Source organism: Urocitellus parryii, chromosome 14 (assembly GCF_045843805.1).
Source record: "Urocitellus parryii isolate mUroPar1 chromosome 14, mUroPar1.hap1, whole genome shotgun sequence".
NCBI classification, from domain to species: Eukaryota; Metazoa; Chordata; class Mammalia; order Rodentia; family Sciuridae; genus Urocitellus; species Urocitellus parryii.
The window spans coordinates 50,044,833-50,068,616 of NC_135544.1; the positions used below are offsets into that span (position 1 = coordinate 50,044,833).

Genomic DNA, 23,784 nt, shown 5'->3' on the forward strand with positions numbered 1-23,784 from the left:
AGGAGATTCCGAATCTGTGGGACTCAACACCAACCTATGTCAGGAAAAAAACGTCCCCTGGACAAGGTTACACACAGATGGACTTGGATTTGGAAAACCTTGACCCTCTTGTCAATGAAGACTTCACAAAGCTAAGAGACTAGTTATTTCTTAAACCTGGCTATTACATCTGAATGAGTCTTTACACGGATGCTTCATTTAAAATCTTTACTGCGTGATAAACGACAGACAGCACTTTGTATTTCGGAAACGACAGCCATTCTTTAGAGCCCGACTGGATGACGACACACATTTTATTGAGCACTTGCCACCTGAGTGCCAGGCTGTGTGTGGAATGGCCCCCAGGCATCTGTCCTTACAACCCTGCGGCAGGTTCTAATATCAGCCCTCTTCGTGGATGATGCCACTGGGGGGGACCTTGGGGTGATCCTTGGGGACCTTCCCTGACCTTTCCAGTGGAAAGTACCCACTTCCTTCTCTGAAACCTGATTGACATTATTTGTGCCCGTCTTATGAAACACTGGGTATTCTCTGTGTGCACCAAGTCACTCCGGCTTCCTCTTCCCCCTCTTCTCCACTTAAGCTCCCTGAAAGTCAGGATATCTTATATCCAATGGACTCCTAAGAGCAGGTCCAGCCACTGTGTATCAGAATCCCCAGGGGAGTTTCTGAAACAAAACAGAAGAGAGAGGCCTGGGCCCAGTGCCCTGGAGGCTGGTCTTGGTGAGGGCTCAGACTCCTTCCCTCTAGAGATCTGTCCAGGTGCACAACCAGGCTCCAGGCTGGAAGACCACGTTCTTAAATGACCAGCTCACTATCTTGCACTTGGTGGCTAAGGATCGAGCTTATCAAATGAATGGATGGCTGGCTGAATGGCCACTGCTCTTCGATGTCATCCCAGGATGCCCAACTGATTCTCCAGTGACACAAAACTGCCATCACCTCAACTCTGCCAGTACCTCCCCTTCCACCCCTTCTCCCCTCCCCCTGCCCTCTCCAGATTCTCACGGTGCCCTAACCGGCCAAGCCCGCCGACTAGAACATTCCACCTCCAGATTCCCGGGGCTGTGGCTCTCATTCACGTCTCTTCTGGAAGGTCACACGGGTCTGACACCCCACCGCTCTCCACAGCCTCACCACGGCTGACGAGTATTTTCACAGCCCGTTTTGCTGACACGTTACACACACTTTTAATTTGCTGTCTGAATCTTCCCACTTAGGACGCACCCCCCAAGAGGTCGGAGTCTCTGAGGACACGGACCAGCCTCCCTTGCCACCTGTGCCCTCCGTCTGCAGGGCTGGAAAGGGGGCAGCGTCTCTTACAGAGAAAGGAATGGAGCCTGTTGACTGTCCTTCCAGGATCTAAAGTCAGATCACAAAAAAATCCCAGGTATCAACTAATTCCAGAGTGTTCCATTAGTCCCCAGAGTTTCCTAAAATCGCATGACAAGTGACATCTGCCTACATGTTCATGATTTTTTTGTGGAAAGATAGCTTTCCATAGCTTTCATTATATTCTAAAAGTGGTTTATTCCTTAAACAAAAAGTGAAAATCCTCTTGGCAACTTCCTTCAAGATAGCTGAAAAAAGAAGCAACCTGCAGGTCACATGCCAAACAGGGACAGGTTCCAAGCAGTATCCACGATTCCTGATCCCTACAACGCCTCCTCCTTCCAAACCCGCCCTACTGCGTCCCTTGCCTGACAGCGAGGATCCAAGTGGCCAGCCTGCCCCTGGGGACCCCTGAACTCCCAGAGTAGCTGCTTCGCCATGCCCACAACTAAGCCTCAGTCAAAGCAGCCGAGCATGACATTCCCCTTCCCAACAATTTAATCATTCACAAATCTGCGTGTGGAGAGAACACCAGACGGGTGCAGACCGCATTAGCCCAGGCCTCCGGCCATGGCCGTTCCTACCAGCGCAGTCCCTAAAGGGCGTCTCACAGGCCCTCCTTACCAGGCGCCCGCAGCAAATAAAGAACTCATTTTCCTGCCCTGCTCCTCGCGGCTCCTATTTTGTCTTGGTTTCCTACAATGGTAAATGCCAACAAAATATGACCCCCCGACACACACACACACACACACACACGCACACACACACACACACACACACAGAGCACGGATTCCCAACCAGCTATGCTGGGATGAAAGAGAACGAGAAAACCATATTCACGGCCTTTGGGAAGAGCGCAGGGAGGGAGGGCAGAGAGACAAAGGGCAGGGCATATCTGAACCTCAGCCAGAAGCACTGGACGGTCCCCTCCTCTTAAGAAAATTCTCCATACCTCGTCCCCTCACCCGCAGCTTCACCTCCCCAGATTTCAGGGAACCACAGTCTGAAAATATTAAGTGGAAAATTCCTTGCCAGGGGCGGTGGCCCACACCTGCGATCCCAGCAGCTCTGGAGGCCGAGGCAGGAGGATCACGAGTTCAAAGCCAGCCTCAGTAACTGTGAGGCGCTAAGCAGCTCAGTGAGCTGCTGTCTCTAAGAAAAATACAAAATAGGGCTGGGGATGTGGCTCAGTGGTTGAGTGCCCCAGGGTTCAATCCCTGGTGTCCAAAAAAATTAATGAATAAATAAAAAGAAAATTCCAGAAATGAACAATCCATCAGTTCAGAATAAGTTTTATTATGATACAGTATGATTGCTCTATTTTGTAATTAGTTGTGGTTAATCGCAGACTGTGCCAAATTTATAAATCACACTTTTTCGGTAGGTGTGTATATGTGTGTGTACATGCACACACGTGCACACGCACACACATGTGGTAAAACATGGTACACAGGGCTGAGTTTCCAGGCCTCCTGGGGGCTGTGGGCTGCACCCCCATGGACAAGGGGAGCCGCGGTGTCCAAGGCAAGCTCTGTGAGGGGCTCAGAGTCACAGGAGCTTCTCCCAAGGGGGCAGACTCCCTGAGTCACCCCAGGAAAGGGGCGATTTTGAGACCTGGAACCGGGAAGCTCAGAACAGAGGTGGCCCTGGGGAGGAGCCCCTGCCGCGGGCTGCAGGGGGTCTCTCGCCCCATCTGCCCCCTCCCGCCATCAGCTCAGTGTCCTTACGGTTCTCCTTTTGCAGCTTTGACAGCCACGTGACTCCATTTTGCCCAAAACTCTGCTCCACTCTCACGCGGCTTCCGGCCACCCTCCGTCCCTATAGGGAGACCCAGCTGGGTGTGCCTTCGTCCACGCTCCCAGGACAGGGAATCCAACCGATCACCTATGTCTCGGTGCCAAACCACATGTTCTGTCCAGGCTCTGGAATGGCCTCTGTGGGTGGGAGGGGCTGTCAACATTGCTGCTGGCATCTCACGGGGAGGCAGGTGAGGCCAGCAAGGCCCTCCCTCTGTCCTCTGCAGAGGCCGTGGGCAGACAGGTACGGGAGCTGCGTGTTGTTGGGGATCTAGCCCGGGCTTTGCGATCACATGCTTGCCCTGAGTTCTGAGGGCCAACTGCTAACTGCTCAGGAATTCCACGAGCTGCTTGTTAATCCACCGTGAGTTCTGAGATCAGCCACAGTGGGAGTATCTGCACCACAGATGTTGGCAAATGCCACACACTTGGACGTTGTTTTACCACCCCCGCTGCCATCACCACCAGGAGTAAATTTACCAGAACATCCCGACAGCACTGGTGGTTAAAGAGGAAGGAAAATTAAAAAGGTCAAGGTTAACAAGTTTCCCCATCATCTAACACCATCTGCCCCATTTCCCTCCCCTTCACCCACCCTGTGCTCCAGCAGAACAGCTCACGTCCTCATTATCCTCTTGGCACAAATGCCTGCCACGGAGCCAGCCCTCACCACGCCGAGCCATCCCCCAGCCTTCCCAAATCGAATGCCCACTGCGACAAAGTCCAGGCTCTTCCTGAAACTCCTCAGTTCCTCAGCTGCCACAGGCTGCTCCCCTCAGCTCCCATACCCCCTGTACCCTCCCACCAGCCTTTCACACTCAGCCTTCCTTCCCCGACAGCAGGTGATGGCTTCAGACTCCGGGGCCCTTGGCTTCATGATGAACACCCCAGGACCTCACGATGCCTGCTGCTCTGCATCTTCCAAGGGCTGAGCAGACACCTCAGCTGGACACCTGCCAAGTACGTGCTCAAGGAGCACAGACGCTCTCCGTCTACGAGACTCTGGTCACGCCTCTCTCCCTGCTCCGACCCCTGTGACTCCAGGCCTGAGTGACTGAGCCCTGACTGCTGCAGCAGCAGCAGGAGCACCTCGGGCCAGATGGCCACGAAAGGTCTGTGCCTGGGATCCAGATGGGATCTAGAAGGAAGGCGAAAACCAGGGATCGAAGTACTGACCTGACAGCCACAACTCAAATCAGCCCCCATGTGTATCAGTCAGCGCAGCCTGCTGGACAAAACAGCACGGCTTCTCACTGTTCTGGAGGCTGGAAGTCCAAGATCGGGCTGCCGGCTCAGTCAGCTTCTGGTGAGGGCCTCTTCCTGGGCTGTGCACGGCCACCTTCTCTCTGTGTCCTCACATGACAGAGACGGCAAGCCCTGTGCTGTGTCTCTTCCTATAAAGGCCCGAATCTCTTACAAGGGCCACCCTCATGACCTCAGCTAAACCTAATTACCTCCCAGTTTCCCCCCAAATGCCATCACACCAGGGGCCAAGGCTTGAGCGTAGGAATTTGGGGGCGTGAAACCAATGGCCCAGGGCCACTCGAGAAGTCTGAGAAATCCACGCGGCAGAGGTGGCGGGAAGACAAAAGCCGCCCATTTTCCACCAGGAAACCTGTAGGTTCGGTCTGTGTCTCTCCATACAGCACAAGCTGTGCGGTTTCCACACCCTCACCGTCAAATGTGCCCTAGAAAGTCTTAGAACTCACTTAGAGGGTGGGAAGGGACCGCTAAAGGGAATGACAGAGGCACCAACGCCAGGGAACTGCTGCTGGCTGAAGTGACCGCTGTCCAGGACGAGGCGATCCCCACTCCCACTGGCCACTCTGCCCTGGCTCGTGCCCCTGGTGGTCGGCGATGACTCAAGCATCTGGCTGTGACAGACCCTTGGCTCTTCCTTGCCGTGGGCCAAATACTCCTTCTGTATGATCAATCCCTTTATTGTAATGGCTCCCCTTTAATTCTCACCTTTCCTTTCCTTTCCATCTGTGCACGGACGTGCCCATGGGGAGGGGTCGCATCTGGGGGTGGAAAGGCACTTTGAAGGTGTTTCAACTGGGAAAGAAAATGGCCTGGAATGGCGGCCAGACTGGGTGCAAAGGGCCCCTCGCGAAGCCACCGCTCGCGTCAGCCAAGAATTTGGTGTTTCAGAGTTCATTCTGAGGAACAGTGTGTCGGAAATGTGATTGGAAGTTAAGGCACAGTAAGCTCAGGGAGCAAGAACGGGCGCCTTGTTCGACCCACAAGGAATCCAGTTTTCACGCACCCGCTAGGTTTCCACAGAGTGACCTGCTTTTACTTGTTGAGAGTCCTCGAAAGATTTTCTTTTAATGTTTTAGCCAGCTATTTTGCGGCTGTGATTAAAAGACGCGACCAGCACCACTGTAGAGGAGGAGGAAGAGTTGATTTGAGGGCTCACGGTTGCAGAGGTCTTAATCCGTAGACAGCAGGCTCCATCTCTCAGGGCTCAAGGTTGAGACCCTCACAACCCTGTTATTTCTCCTCTGAACCTGTCTGCATTGTCTCACCATGACAAAGAAGTTCATCCTGACACTTAAAAAGAGCTGGGCACCATGGTACGTGTAATCCCAGCAGCTCCGGAGGCTGAGGCAGGAGGATCGTGACTTTAAAGCCAGCCTCAGCAACTTGGCGAGGCCCTAAGCAACTTAGCAAGATCCTGTTTCAAAATAAAATATAAAAAAAGGGCTGGGGATGTGGCACAGTGGTTAAGCGCCCCAGGTTCAATCCACGGTACGAACATTTTTACCCTCCCCTTAAATACTTTGGGAAAGATTCCTGAGAGTTTTAGGGAAATCTCAGAACTGGAAGCCAGTTGAACGAGATCACAAGGTCAGTCTCCAGTAGAGAAAATTACTTCTTTGCGCCCCGGGTCACGTAACCAGTCTGAAGAGTGTCCACTCTCTGCCAGAAGTCAGAAGAGATGCTATGGGATTAGAGGCAGCAAGTCAGGAAAATTCGGCCTTGAAGGAATGGGCTTCTTAGCACCAAAGCTTTTTCTACACACATGAAGTCTTCAGAAAGTTGAACTTCACGTCAGCTCCAGATCTGGATTTATTTTGGGGGGGGGGGGGGTGTCCATGAATGTGGCCTTCCTAGCACAGCTTAATTAATTTGCAGAAATTTTCAAAAAATGAAAATTGTTCATACTCTGAGAACCTAAAAGGCAGTAGAAAATGGTGTCTATGTTTTACGGATAAAGAAACAAAGCGAGTTGGGCCCCCGGACTGCATCTGTAATGGAGAACGGAAAACAAGCCCAGGTCCCTCATCCTGATGTCAGTACCTCCAGGTTACTTTCACTCCCCTCGTTCCCCACAACCGTAAGTGCCCCAGGATATAGAAGAATGTGCTTTTATGAGATGGATGATTCCTAAACTTTACTCAGAACTGAGAACAAACGTGGAACTCTCAGTGACTCCTTCGGCAGGGGGAAAAAATAACCCCAAATCCTCTAATCTTGCCAAGGATAAAACCCTGCCACTCGAGGCTGCAGATAAACTCACGAAGATAAAGGCGCGTGTGCTCAGCGGAACACGGTCACATTCTAGATATTTCTATTTCCTCCATCTGTCGTTTCTTGATAGGAGCGGTTTCAGGAACACAGATGCTACATTTTTCCTGAGGCTTCAAAACTGTTAGTAAATGCTTCCCAACATGGAATTTGGGCCCCTGGGAACTAAAAGAAATCAAACCAAAAGTTAAGAAGGGGGGAAAAAAGAGCAAATGAAAACAAAAATCCACATGTCTGCGTGTCCTCTCTGGTCTTTAAAATTTTTAGTTTTTTGGGTTTTTTTTTTGCACAAGGATTGAACCCAGGGGCACTTAACCACTCAGACACTTACCCAGTCCTTTTTATTTTTTTATTTTGAAACAGGGTCTCACTGAGAAGGTTAAGGCCTTGCCGAGGCTGTCTTTGAACTGGTGATCCTCCTGCCTCAGCCTCCCCAGTCACGCCCCTGCACCATCTAAAACGTTTAGTCTTTTGGACACCAGATGAGGGGCTCTGTCTTTCCCTATCTAGAATCGATCCCCATGTCACTGCATTGTCAGAATCAAACCGCCACCAAAGGAGAAAGCAATGGGGCTGATGATTTGCTTCGCGGAGTGAACTATCTGCTTTAGAAATAAGTTGTCATAATTCAAATTGAGCAGGCAGGTCCACATCTAATTCAGGAGAGAAAATATGAGGCAGATGCTGAATTTCCAAGACTCTTGGCTTAGATCAGAGCTTAGACATGAAAAGAATTCTTCCACGGACTCCAGCCATCTCTGAATGTGAGAGCGTCCGGGTAGACCTCCCTGGAGCCATCGAGCAATCTGAAAACAGTCTTCAGTGCGGTGCTGAGACTGCCAGAGACGAACTGGATGCCAACCCCTCCCAAGGCACAGGAGGATATCCTGGAAAAGTGTTCCAGGGTCTTCTATATACAGACAACCCTTGGACTCCGTCTTCCTGGGGACAGGCTCACAGGCAAGCTTGATAATACTGCAGATTTGGTCCTTGATGGATTCGATCTTCAGATTCTGTGATCATCTAGGTGGCAGCACCATAAATAACCTAGGATTCCTGGTCACAAACGTTTATGAGTTCATGAGGCTGGAGACTTATTTTCTGGAACCTTCCCAAGCCCAAGAGAAGGAAGCCAGCCACTAAGCAGCCCTGCCTACTCTTCCTGTGTGTCTTCTACATTATTTCTCCTACCCAACCCTCACAACCACACAGGAGGTACTCAGCAGATGGGGACTGCCTCAGAGCACTAAGGCAGGTTGGCCAGAGGAGGGGGGGACTCACACCCAGGATGGTGTGACTCCATCATCCCTGTTAGTCACTGGGAGTTCATCCAGTTACTCATTCATTCATTCTTCATCCCAGCCTGCCCTGAGTCAGTGAGTACCAAAAAGCACGGGACAGTGAGCAAAAGTCACACTGCCCAGAGACCCCTTGGATTTTCAAACATTTTCCAGGAAGATTTTCGCAAGATGGGCCATACCTAGCCTGGAGGCTTTAAAATGAGAACTACGTCGGGATCTAGGCTGGACCTTTGAGGACAGGTTCAGAGACGAGCAATATTAACTGCTTAGTAATCAGCCCTGCTCCGCAAACAAGGGCACCGATTGCCGGGGAGGGGACCGTCAGACAGCTGCTGCCTAGCAAACTCCAGAGAGCGATGGCCAGCTGCCCGCCGCACCAGGAAGTGCGCTCATCTCATCCTACCTTCTCCCTTGGCGCAGAGCCTCCTGTGACCTCACAGAGTCAAAGAGTCATAAAAGGTTTCAAAAATGCTAGCCACCAGCAGCTTCTCTTCAAGCTTCACTGGGCAGCAGGTGGTTCCTGCATCCACCGTGGCAATGCTGACCTCAGCCTGACGTGGCTGCAAGGTGCTGTGCCTGCAGAGCCAAGGGTCGTGGCCACGGTGGTGATGTCAGCTTGACACGTGGCACCGGGCCAGTCAACGCCGTGGCTCCCTCGTCCTTGGACCCAGACAGTGTCTACTAGTGACACCGCCAGACTAAGAGAAGCTTTTAGAGGAATGCTCCGTTTTGTTACTGAAATACTCCCTCTTACAGAATACTAGAGCAAGTGTTGAACACCCGCTGCCTCTCAAAATACGACACTCCCCCCCCCCCCCCCCCCGTACTGGGTCATCTTTAAAGAGAAGTCACACGCTGGGTCAAAAGGTTTCTCTACCGTGAAACAGAACTCAGATCCCGACACCCACCGACACAGTAAAACCAGAATGAATGAGATGGGATTCTGCAGGCTTTAAAATTGCAAGACTAACGTGAACGTGAGAACTCCATCTTCCCTTACCTGAGGCAAAGTCCTGCATTTTTTTAGATTATAAACAGAGAGACTGAGTGTGTCGTAAGTAATTAATTGACTGGAAGAACACAAAGTGTCTTAGATTATAAATGGCCACCAAGGATTCCGGGAACACTTGTCAAGCTACTTTTTAGCCAGTGTGTACAGGAATCAGAGCCGGAAGATGGCACAGAAGACCTGTGTGCCCAGGTCAGCCTGTGTGACATTTCAGTTGCTGGGTCTCTCCGGCAGGGGTGGCAACGGACGCTTCCTCCGGTCACAGATCACATTAATAATAACAGGATTGTTAAGCTAAACTTATTTGAACTGGTTAATCCACTCGCACTGCACAAAACTCCATAACAACTCTCCTTTCTACTTCTGACCCCAGACCACCAACTCCCTTCCAAGAAACAATCAACGGACTCTCCTGTGTGTGCTTTCAGCATTCACAGATGCAGAGGTACACTTCTGGCTGTCAAATCCAGTGCCTAAAACAGTGGCTCATACATACTGGGCATCACAAAAACACTTTTTTTTTTTTTTTGGTACCAAGGATTGAGCCCAGGGGCATTTAACCACTGAGCCACATCCCCAGCCTTTTTATATTTTTATTGAGAGACAGGGTCTCACTAAGTTGTTTAGGGCCTCGCTAAGTCGCTGAGGCTGGCTTTGAACTTGTGATCCTCCTGCCTCAGGCTCCTCAGCTGCTGGTCAAAAACACTTTTTTAATGAATCAAAACTACATATACTGTTGAGGGCCACAGCCGAGTCAGGATGACGCATGGCATATTGCCAGAAGGGAGTGGTTGCGAGGTGACGCCAGCTGTCTATTTTGACCTTTACTGTGGGCAACAGGGCGGCTCTTGCTGCCCCCATGGAGTTCTCGTGGGGTTCCGAGGGGGAGTGCGAGTGGACCCCGGTGGAGGGTGAGAGTGTTCCCGGGAGCGTGTGGAGTGCTGGGGGAGTTTGGCAATAAAGAGTTGCTGTTTTGAACCTACAAGTGCTTCGTGGCGGCTCGGTGATTTGTGCCCAGCCAGACTGCGGCAATATACGTTTGGCTTCTTGCTGTTTTACTCCAATATATCCTGGAAACGGTCCACAGCCAGGCGTTATGTAGAATACCTTGTTCTAAACCTTCTATTTAGGTTTAATAGACACATCTCACTAAATTTCCACAAACATTTGGAATACACCCACTTCACCAGTACCCAGATCAAGGAACAGTAATACAAATGCCTTGAAGTCCTGCTCACCAGAACATCCACACCTCTACATCAGGGGACACCACCACCCGACTTCTGAGAGCTCGGGCTGGTCCGCCCCGCACAGGGGTGAACACGGTGCACTAATGCAGCGCATTCCCGGTGTCAGCCGCCTTCTGCTTGCCACCCGTCCTCCGGTGTGACCACGCAAGCACGCGATCTCCTTGCCCTACGGCACTCTCTACCCCCTCACTCTTGATGGGCACGCCTCTGGTTTCTGATTTGGGGCTAGTTTGACCCGTCTATTAGAACATTCTTGCATCAAAGAATTCTGACTTCCCGAAATGGGGAAGTGTTGGGCCATGATTGCCCAACTTCACCAGGAACTGCTCCGCGGTTGGCTTTCCAAAACGGGTCACCAAGTTACATTCCCACGGGTGTATCCGAGTCCCCTGGCCCCCCAAGTCCTTTCTGTTTTGGTTTTGCTTTGTCCTGCTGGATTTCGATTGGCCAGTTTGGTGGGGCTGTGTGTGCTTGTCACTGTGTGTGCCTCTTCCTGGTGACCACTGGAGATGGGCACCTTCCACAGGTTTATTAGACACCGGGGTCTCATTTTTGTTGTGAAGTGCTTATTCCTTTCTATTATCTGTGTTTCTATCAGGTTACTGATTTTTTCTTCTGATGCAGAGTTCTTTATACATTCTCAACAGAAGGTCTTGGTCAAGAGTGTGCATTGGGAATGCCTCCTTCCACCCCGTGGGTTGCCTTGTCTTTTAAGAGTGTTTCTTGGTGAACGGAAGATCTTGATTTTAAAACGACCCAGTGTAATCTTTTTCTTTTAAAGGTCATGGGTTCTGTGTCCCCTTAAGAAATCTGTGCCTGTTCCCAAGTCATGAAGATAGACTCCCCTCGCTTTCCTCTCAGATCCTACACGTTCACCTTCTACACATCTGGAATCCACTTTCACATGGCCTTAAGTAGGGTCAAGCTACATTTTGTTCAACATGGACGAGGGCTGTACCCAATACTATGGTTTGAAAAGATTCTCCTTTAACCACTGCATGCTAGGGGTCGTCATTATCGGACATGGCACATCACTGAGTTTGATTCCTTTTCGTGGCTATATGGTACTCCATTGTAGGTATATGCCATAAATTACTAAGACCACTCCAAATTGAGCAATTGCTATAATGAACAATATAATGAAGTTTATCCCTATCATTATTCCTTACAGGAACACACAGATGGGATAAACTAAATAATTTCTAAGTCAAATGCTATAGGCATTTTCAATTTTAACCATTACTATTACAATTGGATTTTTCAAACCATCAGATTCCAGAGACAGCAGTGTTACCAGATACAACACTATACTAACTTCCCAATATTTTTTAACCTCAGGATCTTTTTTTTTTCTTGAGACAACAAACGTGTGAGTACGTTGCCTGCATCGTTGATTCAGAAAAAAACACGTAACCATCAAAGTTCACGGAAGTTCTCGGAGTCCTGCCAGATGGAGAACAAGACTGTAAAACAAATCAGACTGTCATGCTGTGACAGACAGGCCTTCTCGGCGAACCACAGTAAAGAGCAAGGACAAGCTGCTATTGGTTCCTGTTCTGAAGAAGCCCAAAGCCCAGAGGAGTGCCTCTGATATCAGGTAAACAGACCCCGTCCCTGTTTCAGGAAGGGTTTGCTCCAGGAGAAGAGCGGTGTCTCTTCATGAGATGGGGCCTCAACTCCCTGCTGTGGACACAGCTGTCTGTTCCCATCCCAAAGACTGGACCAGGGGAAGCCGAATCAAGGGAGCATGAGGTGCCTGATCCAAATGGCATCATCGGTTCATTCAAGATTCAGATCTAACAAAATATTCAGGCTCTTGGACTCCCAGGTCATTATGATCCTCCTCGATCATCAATCAGTACTCGCTTCCCTCGGCCCTGCACACACGCCTGGAGGTGCTGAGAATGTCCCGTTACTTGTTAAATGTTGTGACTGGTGTCAGGTCACTACCACGGTGCCGTGGACGGACCCCGAGGTCCTGGGTCCACAGCAGGAAGGCCTGACCACGTCAGAAGTCGGTGGCCAGAGCACGGACCACAGGTGTCCCCCACTTTACAGACCCAAACCTCCTGAGATGCCCTTCCTTCCCAGAACCCTCCAAAAGAGGAAGGTGCCTTAACAGCCGGATCCCATTCATAACCAACCTTCACCTGGGGAGGAGAGAGAGAGGACGGGGTGGGGGGAGAGAGAAGACCGGGCCACTTTTTCCTCTCTCTTTTGCCTCTCTCCCAAGGCAGCTACCAGACAAGTCAAAACAAAAACCTGCTACCAGCAGGGGGATTCTGGATCAGTCACTTTAGGCCTCTGGGGCCTTTTTTCCCCTCTATAAAATGAGGGTGTCAGCCAAGAGCTGGTGTCTGCAGGCTCTGAAGATTTTACGGTGCTCGACATAAAAGGGCCAAACTGTGGGGTTTCTATAACAGTCGGATGTCTTGGCCTTAAAGCTCATCTCTGGCAGGAAGGCCCAGGGCAAGAGAGCCCCGCGGTTCCAGCTCACAAAGTCCAGGTACAGGGCAGAACACACCTTGCCCCAGGTCTGCAGGGGGCGGCTGGGCCCAGGATGTGTCCTTAGTCACCTTGGCTGAGTCAGCAAAGAGCTGTCCTCCTTCCCTCCATTGTTGTCACACCAGGCTCCTCAGGGAGGGAGGCAGGGGTCCAGCTAGGATGGGTGTGGACGTGAGAGAAGATGGAGCCGTCGGGGCAGGGGGATGATGGACCACAGGCTATGTGACGGCGCGCAGCTTGGGGACACACAAAGCCCACTTTTGTCTCCAGCTCGGAAAGGAGCTGCCAGCAATTCAGACCATTGTTGGAGGGAGCCCCGACTGCCAGCCCAGGCTCCCGGAGGACACGGCCCCAGCATCGCCTGGAAAAATACCATCCACACGCTCATCGGCCGCTTCCCCTCGCTCACCCACATCTGCCTGAAAAGGATCTCTCAAAAAAGCATTTCTTAAAGCTTAACAATAGAAACCCCAAGAATGCCAAGGTCAGTCAAGGTCACAGGATCCCTAAAGAATCATGCCCTTGAGCATCCGGACCTGCCATGGGGGATGCTCACCTTTTAGATGGAGGAGAAAACTATTTTTCCCTTTTTCGAAATAATGAGTAAAGAACAAACTGGGTGACCTCAGGCACATTCTGGGACCCCAGTGATCCGGGTCAAGTCCATTACGACTCATCTCAAAGTCCTGGATGAGTCCTTTTTAAAAAATCTTTTGAAGGACTAAAAATCTCCTCCATGCAGGAGGCAACACTTACGTCACTATATAGAATATTGCTGGGAACAGGCCACGTTGGGAAGCATTCTGCTTTATAGGAAAACTCATTACAGTGAGATCTGATTCCTTACCTTCAAACCCTTAAAATTTGATGAGAGGAAATCGCAAATCAATTTAAGTTCTCCATTAACAAGTAGCATGAAAAATTTGACCACCACAAAAATTTTGGCAAATTAAGTTTCATGCATGACGACTTCTCAGCACCATCTTAGAGGGGCTCTGAATCACATTTCTTCCGCTCTGTGTTCCACAGGATCTTACCTTTGCCCCTTAATGACCCGGTGTGCAGTACCTGCGTTCTTGTTATAAAGCATCACAAGTGGCCGGGCACGGTGGTGGCACACGCCTATATTTCCAGAGGCTTGGGAGGCTGAGGCCAGAGGATCGCAAGTTCAAGGCCAGCCTCAGTAACTTAGCGAGACCCTAAACAACTTAGTGAGTCTAGTGAGTCCCTGTCTCAAAATAAAAATATAAAAAAAGGCTGGGAATATGGCTCAGCATCTAAGTGCCCCTGGGCTCAATCCCCAGTACAAAAAAAAAAGCATCCTACATAAGTCCTTTTTGGTAACAGGAGGTAAATGAATCTCCATGTGCTGTTTCTTCCTTAGGCCATGCCTTCCGCAGCAGGCGCTCAATAGCCATTCTGTAATGCCTTGTCCTCCATAACACCCCCATGAGTGGAGAGGGCTGGACCAGGCCCGCTGCTGGTCCCACCTAATAATGAATGCAACCTTCACCATTTCAGGTCCTCTCCACCCCTCACTCACACACGCTTTTGCTTGTGTGGTTTGTGAAATCCACTGCTCTCCTGTTCCAATGTCCCTTTTCCTAATGCCCTTCTCCTCTCTCCTGGGAAGCACACACAGGGCGGTCTTCTCCAAAGCGTGGTCAAGACCCTCCACTGGTGGGCAAGACAGGCTGATGTGGACAAGGCGCTGAGGCTTCTCTGATGCACCCAGCACGTGGCCACTGGGCCAACTGGGAGCCAGGGGCTATTCCTGGGGCTTGGGCATGCTGACCAAAAAGAGTTCTGACCTCACAGCTTTACTTTCCAGTGGGAGAGACAGACAGTCAACACCAGCAGAGAGGGAGAGGGCGGGACACCCAGGTGCCAGCCTGCAGGGAGGTGCCAGCCTGCGGGGAGGTGCCAATGAGCTGGGGCCTCAGAGAAGAGTCCAAGGACAGGTTATTTGAAGGAAGACCTGGATAATCGAAGAGAGATGGACGCAGTAAGGTGTGTGCATTCCACAGAGGGAGGGGCAGGTGCCCTGGCCCTGAGCAAGACCAGCAGTGGACGTTAAGCTAGTGTGGGTGGAATGGAGGGAGGGAAAGGGAGGCGGATGTCCTAGCTGCCAGGGAAATACACAGGAGCCCAACCAGGGAGGTGTCAACACCAGGTTTCATCTGGGACAGGCTCCCCTGGCCACTGTCTGCAGAGTGACGGACAGAGGAGAGTAAGGGAGATGGCCAAGAGGCCAGGCAGCGGCTCTGGGCAGGAGACGCAGTCAACAGAGACAGTGTGAAGTGGGGCTTTGGGGACACATTTCAGAGGCAGGAAAGAGGCCCTGGATGACAGATGGAACGTGGGGCGATTCCCAGGGGGTGGCGGGAGCCACTGGACGGACATGGGAGAACTGGGGCAGGTGCAGGTCTGGAGTCGGAGTCAGGGAGGGTCAGACTCCTGTTCTGCACGTGGAAAGGAGGGGCTGCCCCTCCGAGAGCCCGGAGAGGTCCTGTCCGGCTGGGACACCAGGACTGGAAGACTCTAGGGACGCAGAATCCCAAAGTCCAAGTCAGAGGGTGAGGTTGCTCAGCAGCAGGTGGATAAAGGCAATGCAGAATCAATCCAGCCCAGGGTGGTCCATGTTGGGACATCTGACGAGGCAGGAGGGCAGGGAGGTGGGGACCAGGGAGGAAACCATGGAGAGGTGGGGTCAGAAAGCGAGAGAAAGCACTTCAAGAAGGAAAAGACAAACTGCACCAAATCTGTCAACAGCACAAACATGAAGACACGCAGCCCCCCACACACACACACAAAGTGATTTCCACTTTCAATTCTCCCCCCCCCCCCCCGTACACACACACCCCTTGAAACAGCATCTGGCTCTGTTGCCCAGGCTGGTCTCGAACCCTGGGCTCAAGCCTCCACCTGACCTCCCAGGTTGCTAGGGACGACAGGCGTGCACCACGGTGCCCAGCTGATTGTCTTCATGTCTAACTACAGTGGATCCTCACTATCTGAAGACTCCGTATTTATGAATGTGTCTACTCACCAAAGTTTACTGGTAACCCCAAAGTCAATACTGGCAGACCAGGGCAGAACAATAAAAAAATAATGGGCAGGTTCCCAGCGAACAGGGTGACACCCTGCCTTCCTGTTTCAGCTCAACGTCCTTTTCGAGGTCTACCTATGGCTGTGGTGCTTTTCTTGTGATCTTTGGAGAACAGCCCTGGAGAGCAGAGCCGAAGGGTTGACCTTCCAGAGCACAGGAAGGCATGGGTGGATAAACCGCGTACATCGGACACGCTTTCTTCAGAGACCAGTTACAGCCCTGCTGGCTGTGAGTTCAGTTCTGGCAAATCAACTCGATATAAAGTATCTCTAAAAGAAACACATTAAATAAGGTGACGTGTTGGTCAGCTGATACAAACACGGTGACCAGAGGCACACAGGACCTAACCGCACGCTTCCATGAGAACCAATGGCTCAAGACAGGAGTTCTCCTCCTCCCTGGGGAACTGAGGAATGCACTGAACCCTGCCTACACCCTGTTCTTTCCTGGACGTATGTATATCCTATGACAAAATTTAAAAATCAGGCGTGGTAAGATATTAACCACAAAAAGCAATAATAAAATAGAACATCCATAACAATACACTGTAATAAAATTCCTGATGCCACTGCCCTGGCACTGCGGAGCCATTAAGTAAAATAAAGGTTACCTGATCAAAAGCCCTGTCATACTGTGGCAGTCAGTCTGAAAAGTGAGATGGCTACTAAAGAGACAACAGGTGGGTAGCATATAAAGCTTGGAATCTGGACAAGGGGATGGCTCATGGCCTGGGCATGACAGAGCAAAGAGGTGAGAGATTTCATCACGCCACTCGGAACAGCGCACAATTTAAAACTTACGAACTGTGGGCTGGGTTATAGCTTGGTGGTAAAGTCTAGGCTGAGCCTGCTCAAGGCCCTGGGTCAATCTCTAGCATCAAATAAACAAATAAAACCTATGAACGGCTTATCCTGGGATTTCCCATGTAATTCTTTCAGACTACTGTCGATCACAGGTAACTAGGACTGAGAAAAGCAAAACCAAGGAGGAAAGGGCCTAGTGTACTCAATCAGTATTTGCTGTGACCTCCTAGGACATCACCACCACAAATAAGGAGAACTCATAGGCTAACAAAGAGAAGGCTCAGCTGTGCACCAGCCTCCCCGCTCTCCAGTGAAGACAAGCAGGATCCTTCTGGCCTTGACAGGTGACGGTGTCCAGCCAGAATCCCACACTCTGTTCTTTTTGTTGCCTTTATGTGCACGGTTGCTCCTTTCTATGGTGAGTGACGGGAATGACGCAAGGTGTTCTTTTTCAAAGACTGCTTCAGTGGAAAAGAGAAGAAAAGGTTGCAGATGGCAAGTGGGTATGGCCCTCGCCAAGGAGGTGCTCCACAATGGCACCTGGACACGGGAAGGATCAGGTGGCAGACGAACAGCTGGAGCTTGGGAACACAACATGCAGCCGACTTTGGTTTAGGAGATTACATGGTTATGGGTGAGAAATTCATCTTCTGGGGACCTTGTTTTCCCATCTGGAAAAGGGGACAGCAGCATGTCCCAGCACTACCAGGATGACTTCATGAAGCAACATGTGAAGCTGCAGTGCTCAAACGTGGGGTCTCAGGCCCTGTATGCCCTTCAAGTCACTGAGGACCCCCAAAGAGCTTTCGTCCGTGTGGGTTATACCTATGGCTAGTTTCCCTATGGAATCCAAATTGACACTTTTAAAACATACTGATTTAACATCACCACAATCCCATACACATCAGCAACCACACAGGCCTTCCATAAATGAAATTATTTTTCCAAACAAAAACACTTGGAAGCGTGGCATTGTTTTGCATGTCTGTGTATCACTTTAGCATCTGGCTTCTCAGGGGACAGCCAGCTCCTCCTACCTACCTCTGTGTCCAGCTGGTGCCAACTGTATACGTCACATCACCACTGGGAAAGTCCACGTTCACTTAAGAGAGAATGACAACAGGCCAATGACATCTCAGCAGTATAATGCAACAACTTTTCATCGCATGAACCCTCTGAAAATATCTCCAAGATCCCTTCGTGGCCCTGGACCATAATGAAATAAAGGATTCAGAAAGAACTTGTTCAGGAAAGTTTGGATCAGTACCTCACAAAGTAAGTTCTCCGTGAATATTGATTTTCCAGTCCTTTTTCCTTAGCCTCAGTGTTCTCAGAACATGAGTGCACGAGGGCAGGGACTTTCTCAGGTGAATACAACTACGTAATGTCTAGCATCGTGTCACAGGTAGAGAGGTAAAGGACAAGTGTCACTACTGTCACTGCTGCTCACGTGATTCTGTAACTAATTAGCCCTGTGATCATCAGCCAAAGATTCCTAATCTGGGTTGGATGGGAGGTATGCCCCCAAAAGCTCCCATGTTACTGCACAAGGCAAAGTTGTTAAATGACTGAGAGTTGCAACATCACCTGTGGATTGATCCATTTGATGGGTTAGTAGTTTGAATGGATCACTGCGAGGTCACTGTAGAGGTAACTGTAGACGCATGGGGTGTGCCTTGGGATTATACATTTTGCCCCTGGGCTCCTCCCTCCTCCTCTCCTTTCTTCTCTCCCCCCACCCCAAATGCCTGAGCTCAGGAGCCTCCTCTGCCACGCCTTCCGCCATGACATTCTGTCTCAGCTGGGCTAAGAGCCATGGAGTTAGCCCACCCCAGACTGAAACTCTGACCCTATGCAACCAAAACAAATTTTACTCCTCTAAGTAGTTCTGGTCGGGTATTCCAGTCCCAGCAACAAAAAGATGACTAACATCATCTGAGCTCAAATTCAGAGGGTCTAAGGATTTGACTGGGAATGAAAGTTACCCTCCTGCTTTCTGACACTCAGCATTTACCTCACTTCTGACCGCAAGCAGGAAGCCACAGTTGATCTAGGAGTGCCTGTGACACTGCCACCAACAGAAACCACCGGTATCACGGTAACTGCAGATATCTTGGAATCATATGAGCTCATCACTGATTCAAAATTATAGTAGCTATTACCTGGATCTCACTATTTAATGCATTAATAATAAAAAGCACACATAATATCTAAAAATTTGAAAAGGAACTTGACAACCTTATTTCAATACAATGGGTCTCTCTTTGAATCATATGTACTTTACTTGATGCATTTAGAAATATCATTCTAAGGGCCTACTGGTTTCACTGCTTTGCCAAAGTGGTGCATGTTCCCCAAAAGGCAAGCACTCCCTGTGTGAAGCAATTCACTGTACCTCTTCTGGTACCAAGTTCCTCTCCTTCAAAGGAAACTGGATGAGTCACTCTAAGAACCTTCCTCCCAGGTCACTGTCACACCCCAGCTAGAGCAGGAGAAATTTGATGTCCACAGAGAGGAAGAATCGGATGAGCAGCATCACCATACCTGGATGCATTAACAAAGACCCCCAAGAGTTGGGCTTGTCTTCAATCAGCATGCGAGGATCTACTCTACACGCAAATATGCTTTTGGACTAATTGGGGCAAGCACAACTAAACCATCAAAGGGCTAACACTGAAAGCAAATATTTCCCCAAATTACCTTTTCTCACACTGTAGAAAGAGATACTGGAAATCCCAGCATGCAATAATGTATTACTTTTGGGGCTGGGGTTGTGGCTCAGTGGTAGAGCACTTGCCTAATATGTGTGAGGTTTTACTGAGTTCAATTCACAGCACCACATATAAATAAATAATAAAGTAAAGATCCATCAACAACTAATAAAAATTAAAATAAAATAGTGTACTACTTTGCAAAAAATCCATAACCAACATAACCTGTGGCTGTTCTTGACATAATGGTTTGTCTGGAAGCGGACTTCAAATATGCTTCAATAATTCAAAAACCAATTTGCATATTTGTCACTAATATCTGCTTAAAATTCATACAGAATTTTATACCTTTATATATGTCAAAGAGAGAAAGAGAGCGGGAGAGGAAGGTAAAAGAAAAAGGAAATAAAAAGGAAGCAAGGAGGAGGAGAAAATGTCACCTGGCCCCAGGAAAGTGCACTTGTTCTAAGCACTTAGCACTAAGCACCTCACACTGGAGCACCAGAGTACTCTAAGTTCCAAGAATCAAGTCTATGATACTCTTACTTGATAACACAGCAAACACACATGGGCCACTTAAGCCCACTAAATACTAGAGTTAGAGTCAAATGTATTACATTCAAGGACTAAGAAGAACTCCCAGACCCACTGCACTACAGTCCCTATAGAAAACTCTAGGCCATGTCAGGAAAAGGCAAGCAAGCACCAAAAGAAAGCTAGATAGTGAAGACCACTAGCTTCACTGGACACAATCGGAATGCAGACCAAAGCTCTGCCCTCATGCACAGCCCTGCAGACTCCTCTGCCACGCCCAGCTACAGCAGGGCTAGCTCTCAGTCATGGCCAGGTCTCAAGAGGCCCAGCCTATGATTTCCTTCACCCATGAACCATACCCCCACCAGCAGATGTGACACTGGTCCTGAACACTTTGTGTACTGTTCTTCCCTATGATACATACCTATGATAAAGTTTAATTTATAAGTTAGGCACAGTAAGAGATCAACAATAACTTACAATAAAACAGAGTCATAAAATTTAAGTGAATGTGCTCTCTGGAATTTTCCATTTCATATGTTCGGAACTCAGCGGGAAGAGACACCGTGAATAAGGAGGAGGCTACACACACCTGGCACACCTCCTGGGTGACAAGGATACAAGACCACAACCTTCTGCATCACTGATGAGCATTAGAGGCTAAGCAGCACACTAAGTTATAGCACAATACAGGGACTGTGACGAAGGTTTGGGAAGATGTGGCAAAAAGCAAATTTGAAGGAGGCAGTGAGAGCGGACTGTGGGATGCAGAATCAGGAAAGAACTCTCTGCAGGGGACAAGCATGATGGGAGCAAAGTCCAAAGGAGGGACTCTCATGGCATACTGCTGCACCAGGGGGTAATGAAAGCAGCAGTCAGATAATGTGAAGAGGTGGAACCCCAACTCTGGGAACTCGGAAAGCCTGGCTCCTCAGACCATCCTGTAGGCCACGGAAGCCTTCCCAGCAGCCAGGGAATCCAACAACAATGCAACTTCAAACAATGGCGTCAACACTTCAGTTAATGAGTTCTAACTGTGGGTTCTTTTCTCAAATTCACACCAGCCAGAATCTATTAAGTCTAGTGAAGTAAATGTCCCAAATTACCTCCTGGGGCAATCTGCTTACGCTAGTTAGTACCCAGTGCAATCCAAATATTTTTCTTGACTGATGATAAGTAACACCAAACTGACTCCAGAACATGGGGGGTGGGGAGGATTAAGGAATTAAAAAGAAAACATCATACTTGCTCCTGTGACTATGGCAATAAAAACCACATTTTTGGAACATGTTTGCATTAAGTCTTAATTTTTTGGAAACAGCTTTTAACCTAGTTAAGCAAAATTAGAATTGATAACATTTGTGTAATTAGTAATCAGTGATTAGGCACTGCTGAAAATGATTTCATTCAGCAATTAGTACTCCATAATACTCAAATTAATTGATTTCATTTTTTCCCCTGGCCCCACCCCTTGAGGCTGGAGATAGAACCCAGGGCCCGGGGCATGTTACTCACATCCAATCCTCCAGCTATTTTTGAGCATTTCACTTCCATAATTACAGACTTCTGTACCTGGTGAGGAGTCCCAGTCTCCTATGAAGCCTCAGGACTGAACCCTGACCTGGTGATTTGGGGCAAAAGAAATATCCCTACTCCTTTCTGAGCTGTAGCCATGAGAGAGAGCAAAGATTCCAAAAGTAACTTAAAGGAAAAAAAAAAAAAACTTTTTGAAAAAGAGGGATAATAATACACACGCCTCACTCTGGATCAATCTAAGGATATGGTAAATATGAGAAAATTAAAAAAAAAAAAAAAAAACCTGACTCATGGCCACGGAGACATCTAGAGATGTTAAGTGTCTGTGAAACTGAGTTGGCTGCCAAAGCACAGGATAAAACCTTGGGGACTGTCCCCCCATAACCAGGAGGTGAGAAGAGAGTGGCGTAAGATTCAATTCCCAACAGGACGAATGAATGAACAGGAGGAAGTGATAAATTCTCCACACACACAACAGTTTCTAGGAGAGGCTCCCTCCCAGGTCCAACTGCCCTGCTAATCGCCCGGCTGATGGCAGCAGCCTCCCACCAGACCTCAACCACCTCGCTCCTGGATGAAAAGTGAAAACATCGCGGTTTTCCACCTGGGTCAAGGCAGGGCGCATCCACTGTTTCGGAGCCACGCCAACAACACAGGGGATCCCCGGGCGACCAGCGGCTGTCCCACACCGCAGTCACTAAAGCCACGCGCCAACACAAGCCCGGTCCCGCAGACCCGATGCAAAGTGCTCAGGGTACCCTGTGGGGAATCTCGGGGTTCGGAAGTGCATCTCACACCTCTCTCCCCAAGCTCGCAAGGGACAAGCGTCCGCAGCCCCAGCCCCGGCCACCCCTTCCCACGCCACACTTCCTGTCCCTCCGTCACCTCCATACCGCAACTTTCAGCTTCCCATTCCGCCTACAACTGTTATCAGGACTAGGGTCCTGGGGCGGCTTCCCACCCCAACTCCTCACTTCGAGAAGGAAAGTGCAGGAGGGAGCCGGAAGGCTCTGGCACCGCGAGCACCCGTCCCCAGCGTCGCTCTGGGAGGGCTACCTACTGCAGGAGCGACTCAGGACCGGACGCAGGGCGCGAGCGGCAGAGCTGCGGGCCCCAGTGGGCCACCCGCGGCTGCCTCGCCTGGACGTTCCTACCCGCAACGTGCTGCAGCTTGGGGACCACCGTCCCGAAGCCCAACTGTATTTTTTGCCACTCGGGTTCCCGAAACCCGGAGCGAGTTCCCCCACTGCGATCCCCTCCCACCCCCAGGCTGCAGCGGCCGGAGCCAGGGCAGCCGGAGCAGGGTCCCGGTCCGCCCGCGCCGGCGCCAGGCGGCCCAACTTTGCGCGAGCTTGGTCCCGCCGCTCCGGGCGAACTTGGCGGGGGCGGGGTGGGGCACGCACTCACCAACCCCGTACTTCTGTCTCTTGGTCGGGATCCAGCGGGCCATGGCGGCGACCTCGCCTGGAGACGGCGGCGGCGGCGGCTACAGCTCCTCCAGCGCCGGCCGCCGCCGCGCGTTCCTGCGCGCCCCGGGCTCTTCCGCCATGTTCGGCAAACTTCGCCCCGACTCCGCGCCGGCCGTCTCCCCGCAGCGCCGCCCCGGCTCGCGCCCGCACCGCGCCACCCGCGGTCACCTGCAGGGCCGGCGGCCGCGCCGCCGTGCGCGCCCCTCCCAGCGCCGCCCCGGCCCCTCCCGCCGGCCGCGCCCTCCGCCCGCCGGGGCCGCCTCCGAGCCCGGAGCCGCGGGCGCCGCCTCTCCCGCCCGCGCCCGAGAGGCCGGCTGGCTGCGGCTCCGCCTAGCGCGCTCGCCGAAGCCGCTTCCCAGGGCGGACTGGGGTCTAGCTCTTTCCTTTTAGTGGTCTGCCCTTTTCCCCGCCTCCCCACCCGGAGGAAGCCTTGGAGGCTGGATCCCGCGGGGCAGCTTCCCAGCCGCCGGCGTCCGGGGGCTGGAGGCGCCGGGCACACCCGGGCAGCGGGCGCGGGGTGCGGGCTGCGCTCCCCTGCGCGCGGGAGTCGCGGAAGAAGGAGCTAGAGAGTTTCTTCTCGCCTGCGGGACACCGCCAACGCCTGCACTCTGGGGCGTTCAGTAAATATTTGTTGAATGAATGAGTAGTGCGCTCCGGAGCTCACCCCAGAACTTCGACACAAGAGCCGGAAGCCCGGCTCCAGCGCAGACGCGTTCTGGAGCCACCGGGTGCAGCTTTGAAAGCAGGACTTTTGGCTTCTGGTAAATAGGGAACTGGTGCAAGGGAGAAGGGCGCTTTAGAAGTATCAAGTCGTTTCCTAGGGGATCCTCTGTGGGGAAATTATGTTAAAAGCCCTAATTTGGAAATCCAGTATCCGAAAACATGGGGACTCCTCCCC

General features: G+C 50.8%; 1 protein-coding gene across 1 annotated transcript in view; it reads right to left on the reverse strand.

The window, feature by feature from the left end:
* Dock5 (dedicator of cytokinesis 5) overlaps positions 1-22,955 on the reverse strand; it is a 184,689-nt gene extending 161,734 nt beyond the window's left edge. The window contains exon 1 of the mRNA XM_026411607.2: positions 22,825-22,955. Within this exon, the coding sequence (XP_026267392.2) occupies positions 22,825-22,867 (43 nt within the window). The 5' untranslated portion in view covers positions 22,868-22,955. The remainder of the gene's footprint in view (positions 1-22,824) is intronic.
* Positions 22,956-23,784: the final 829 nt, after the last annotated feature.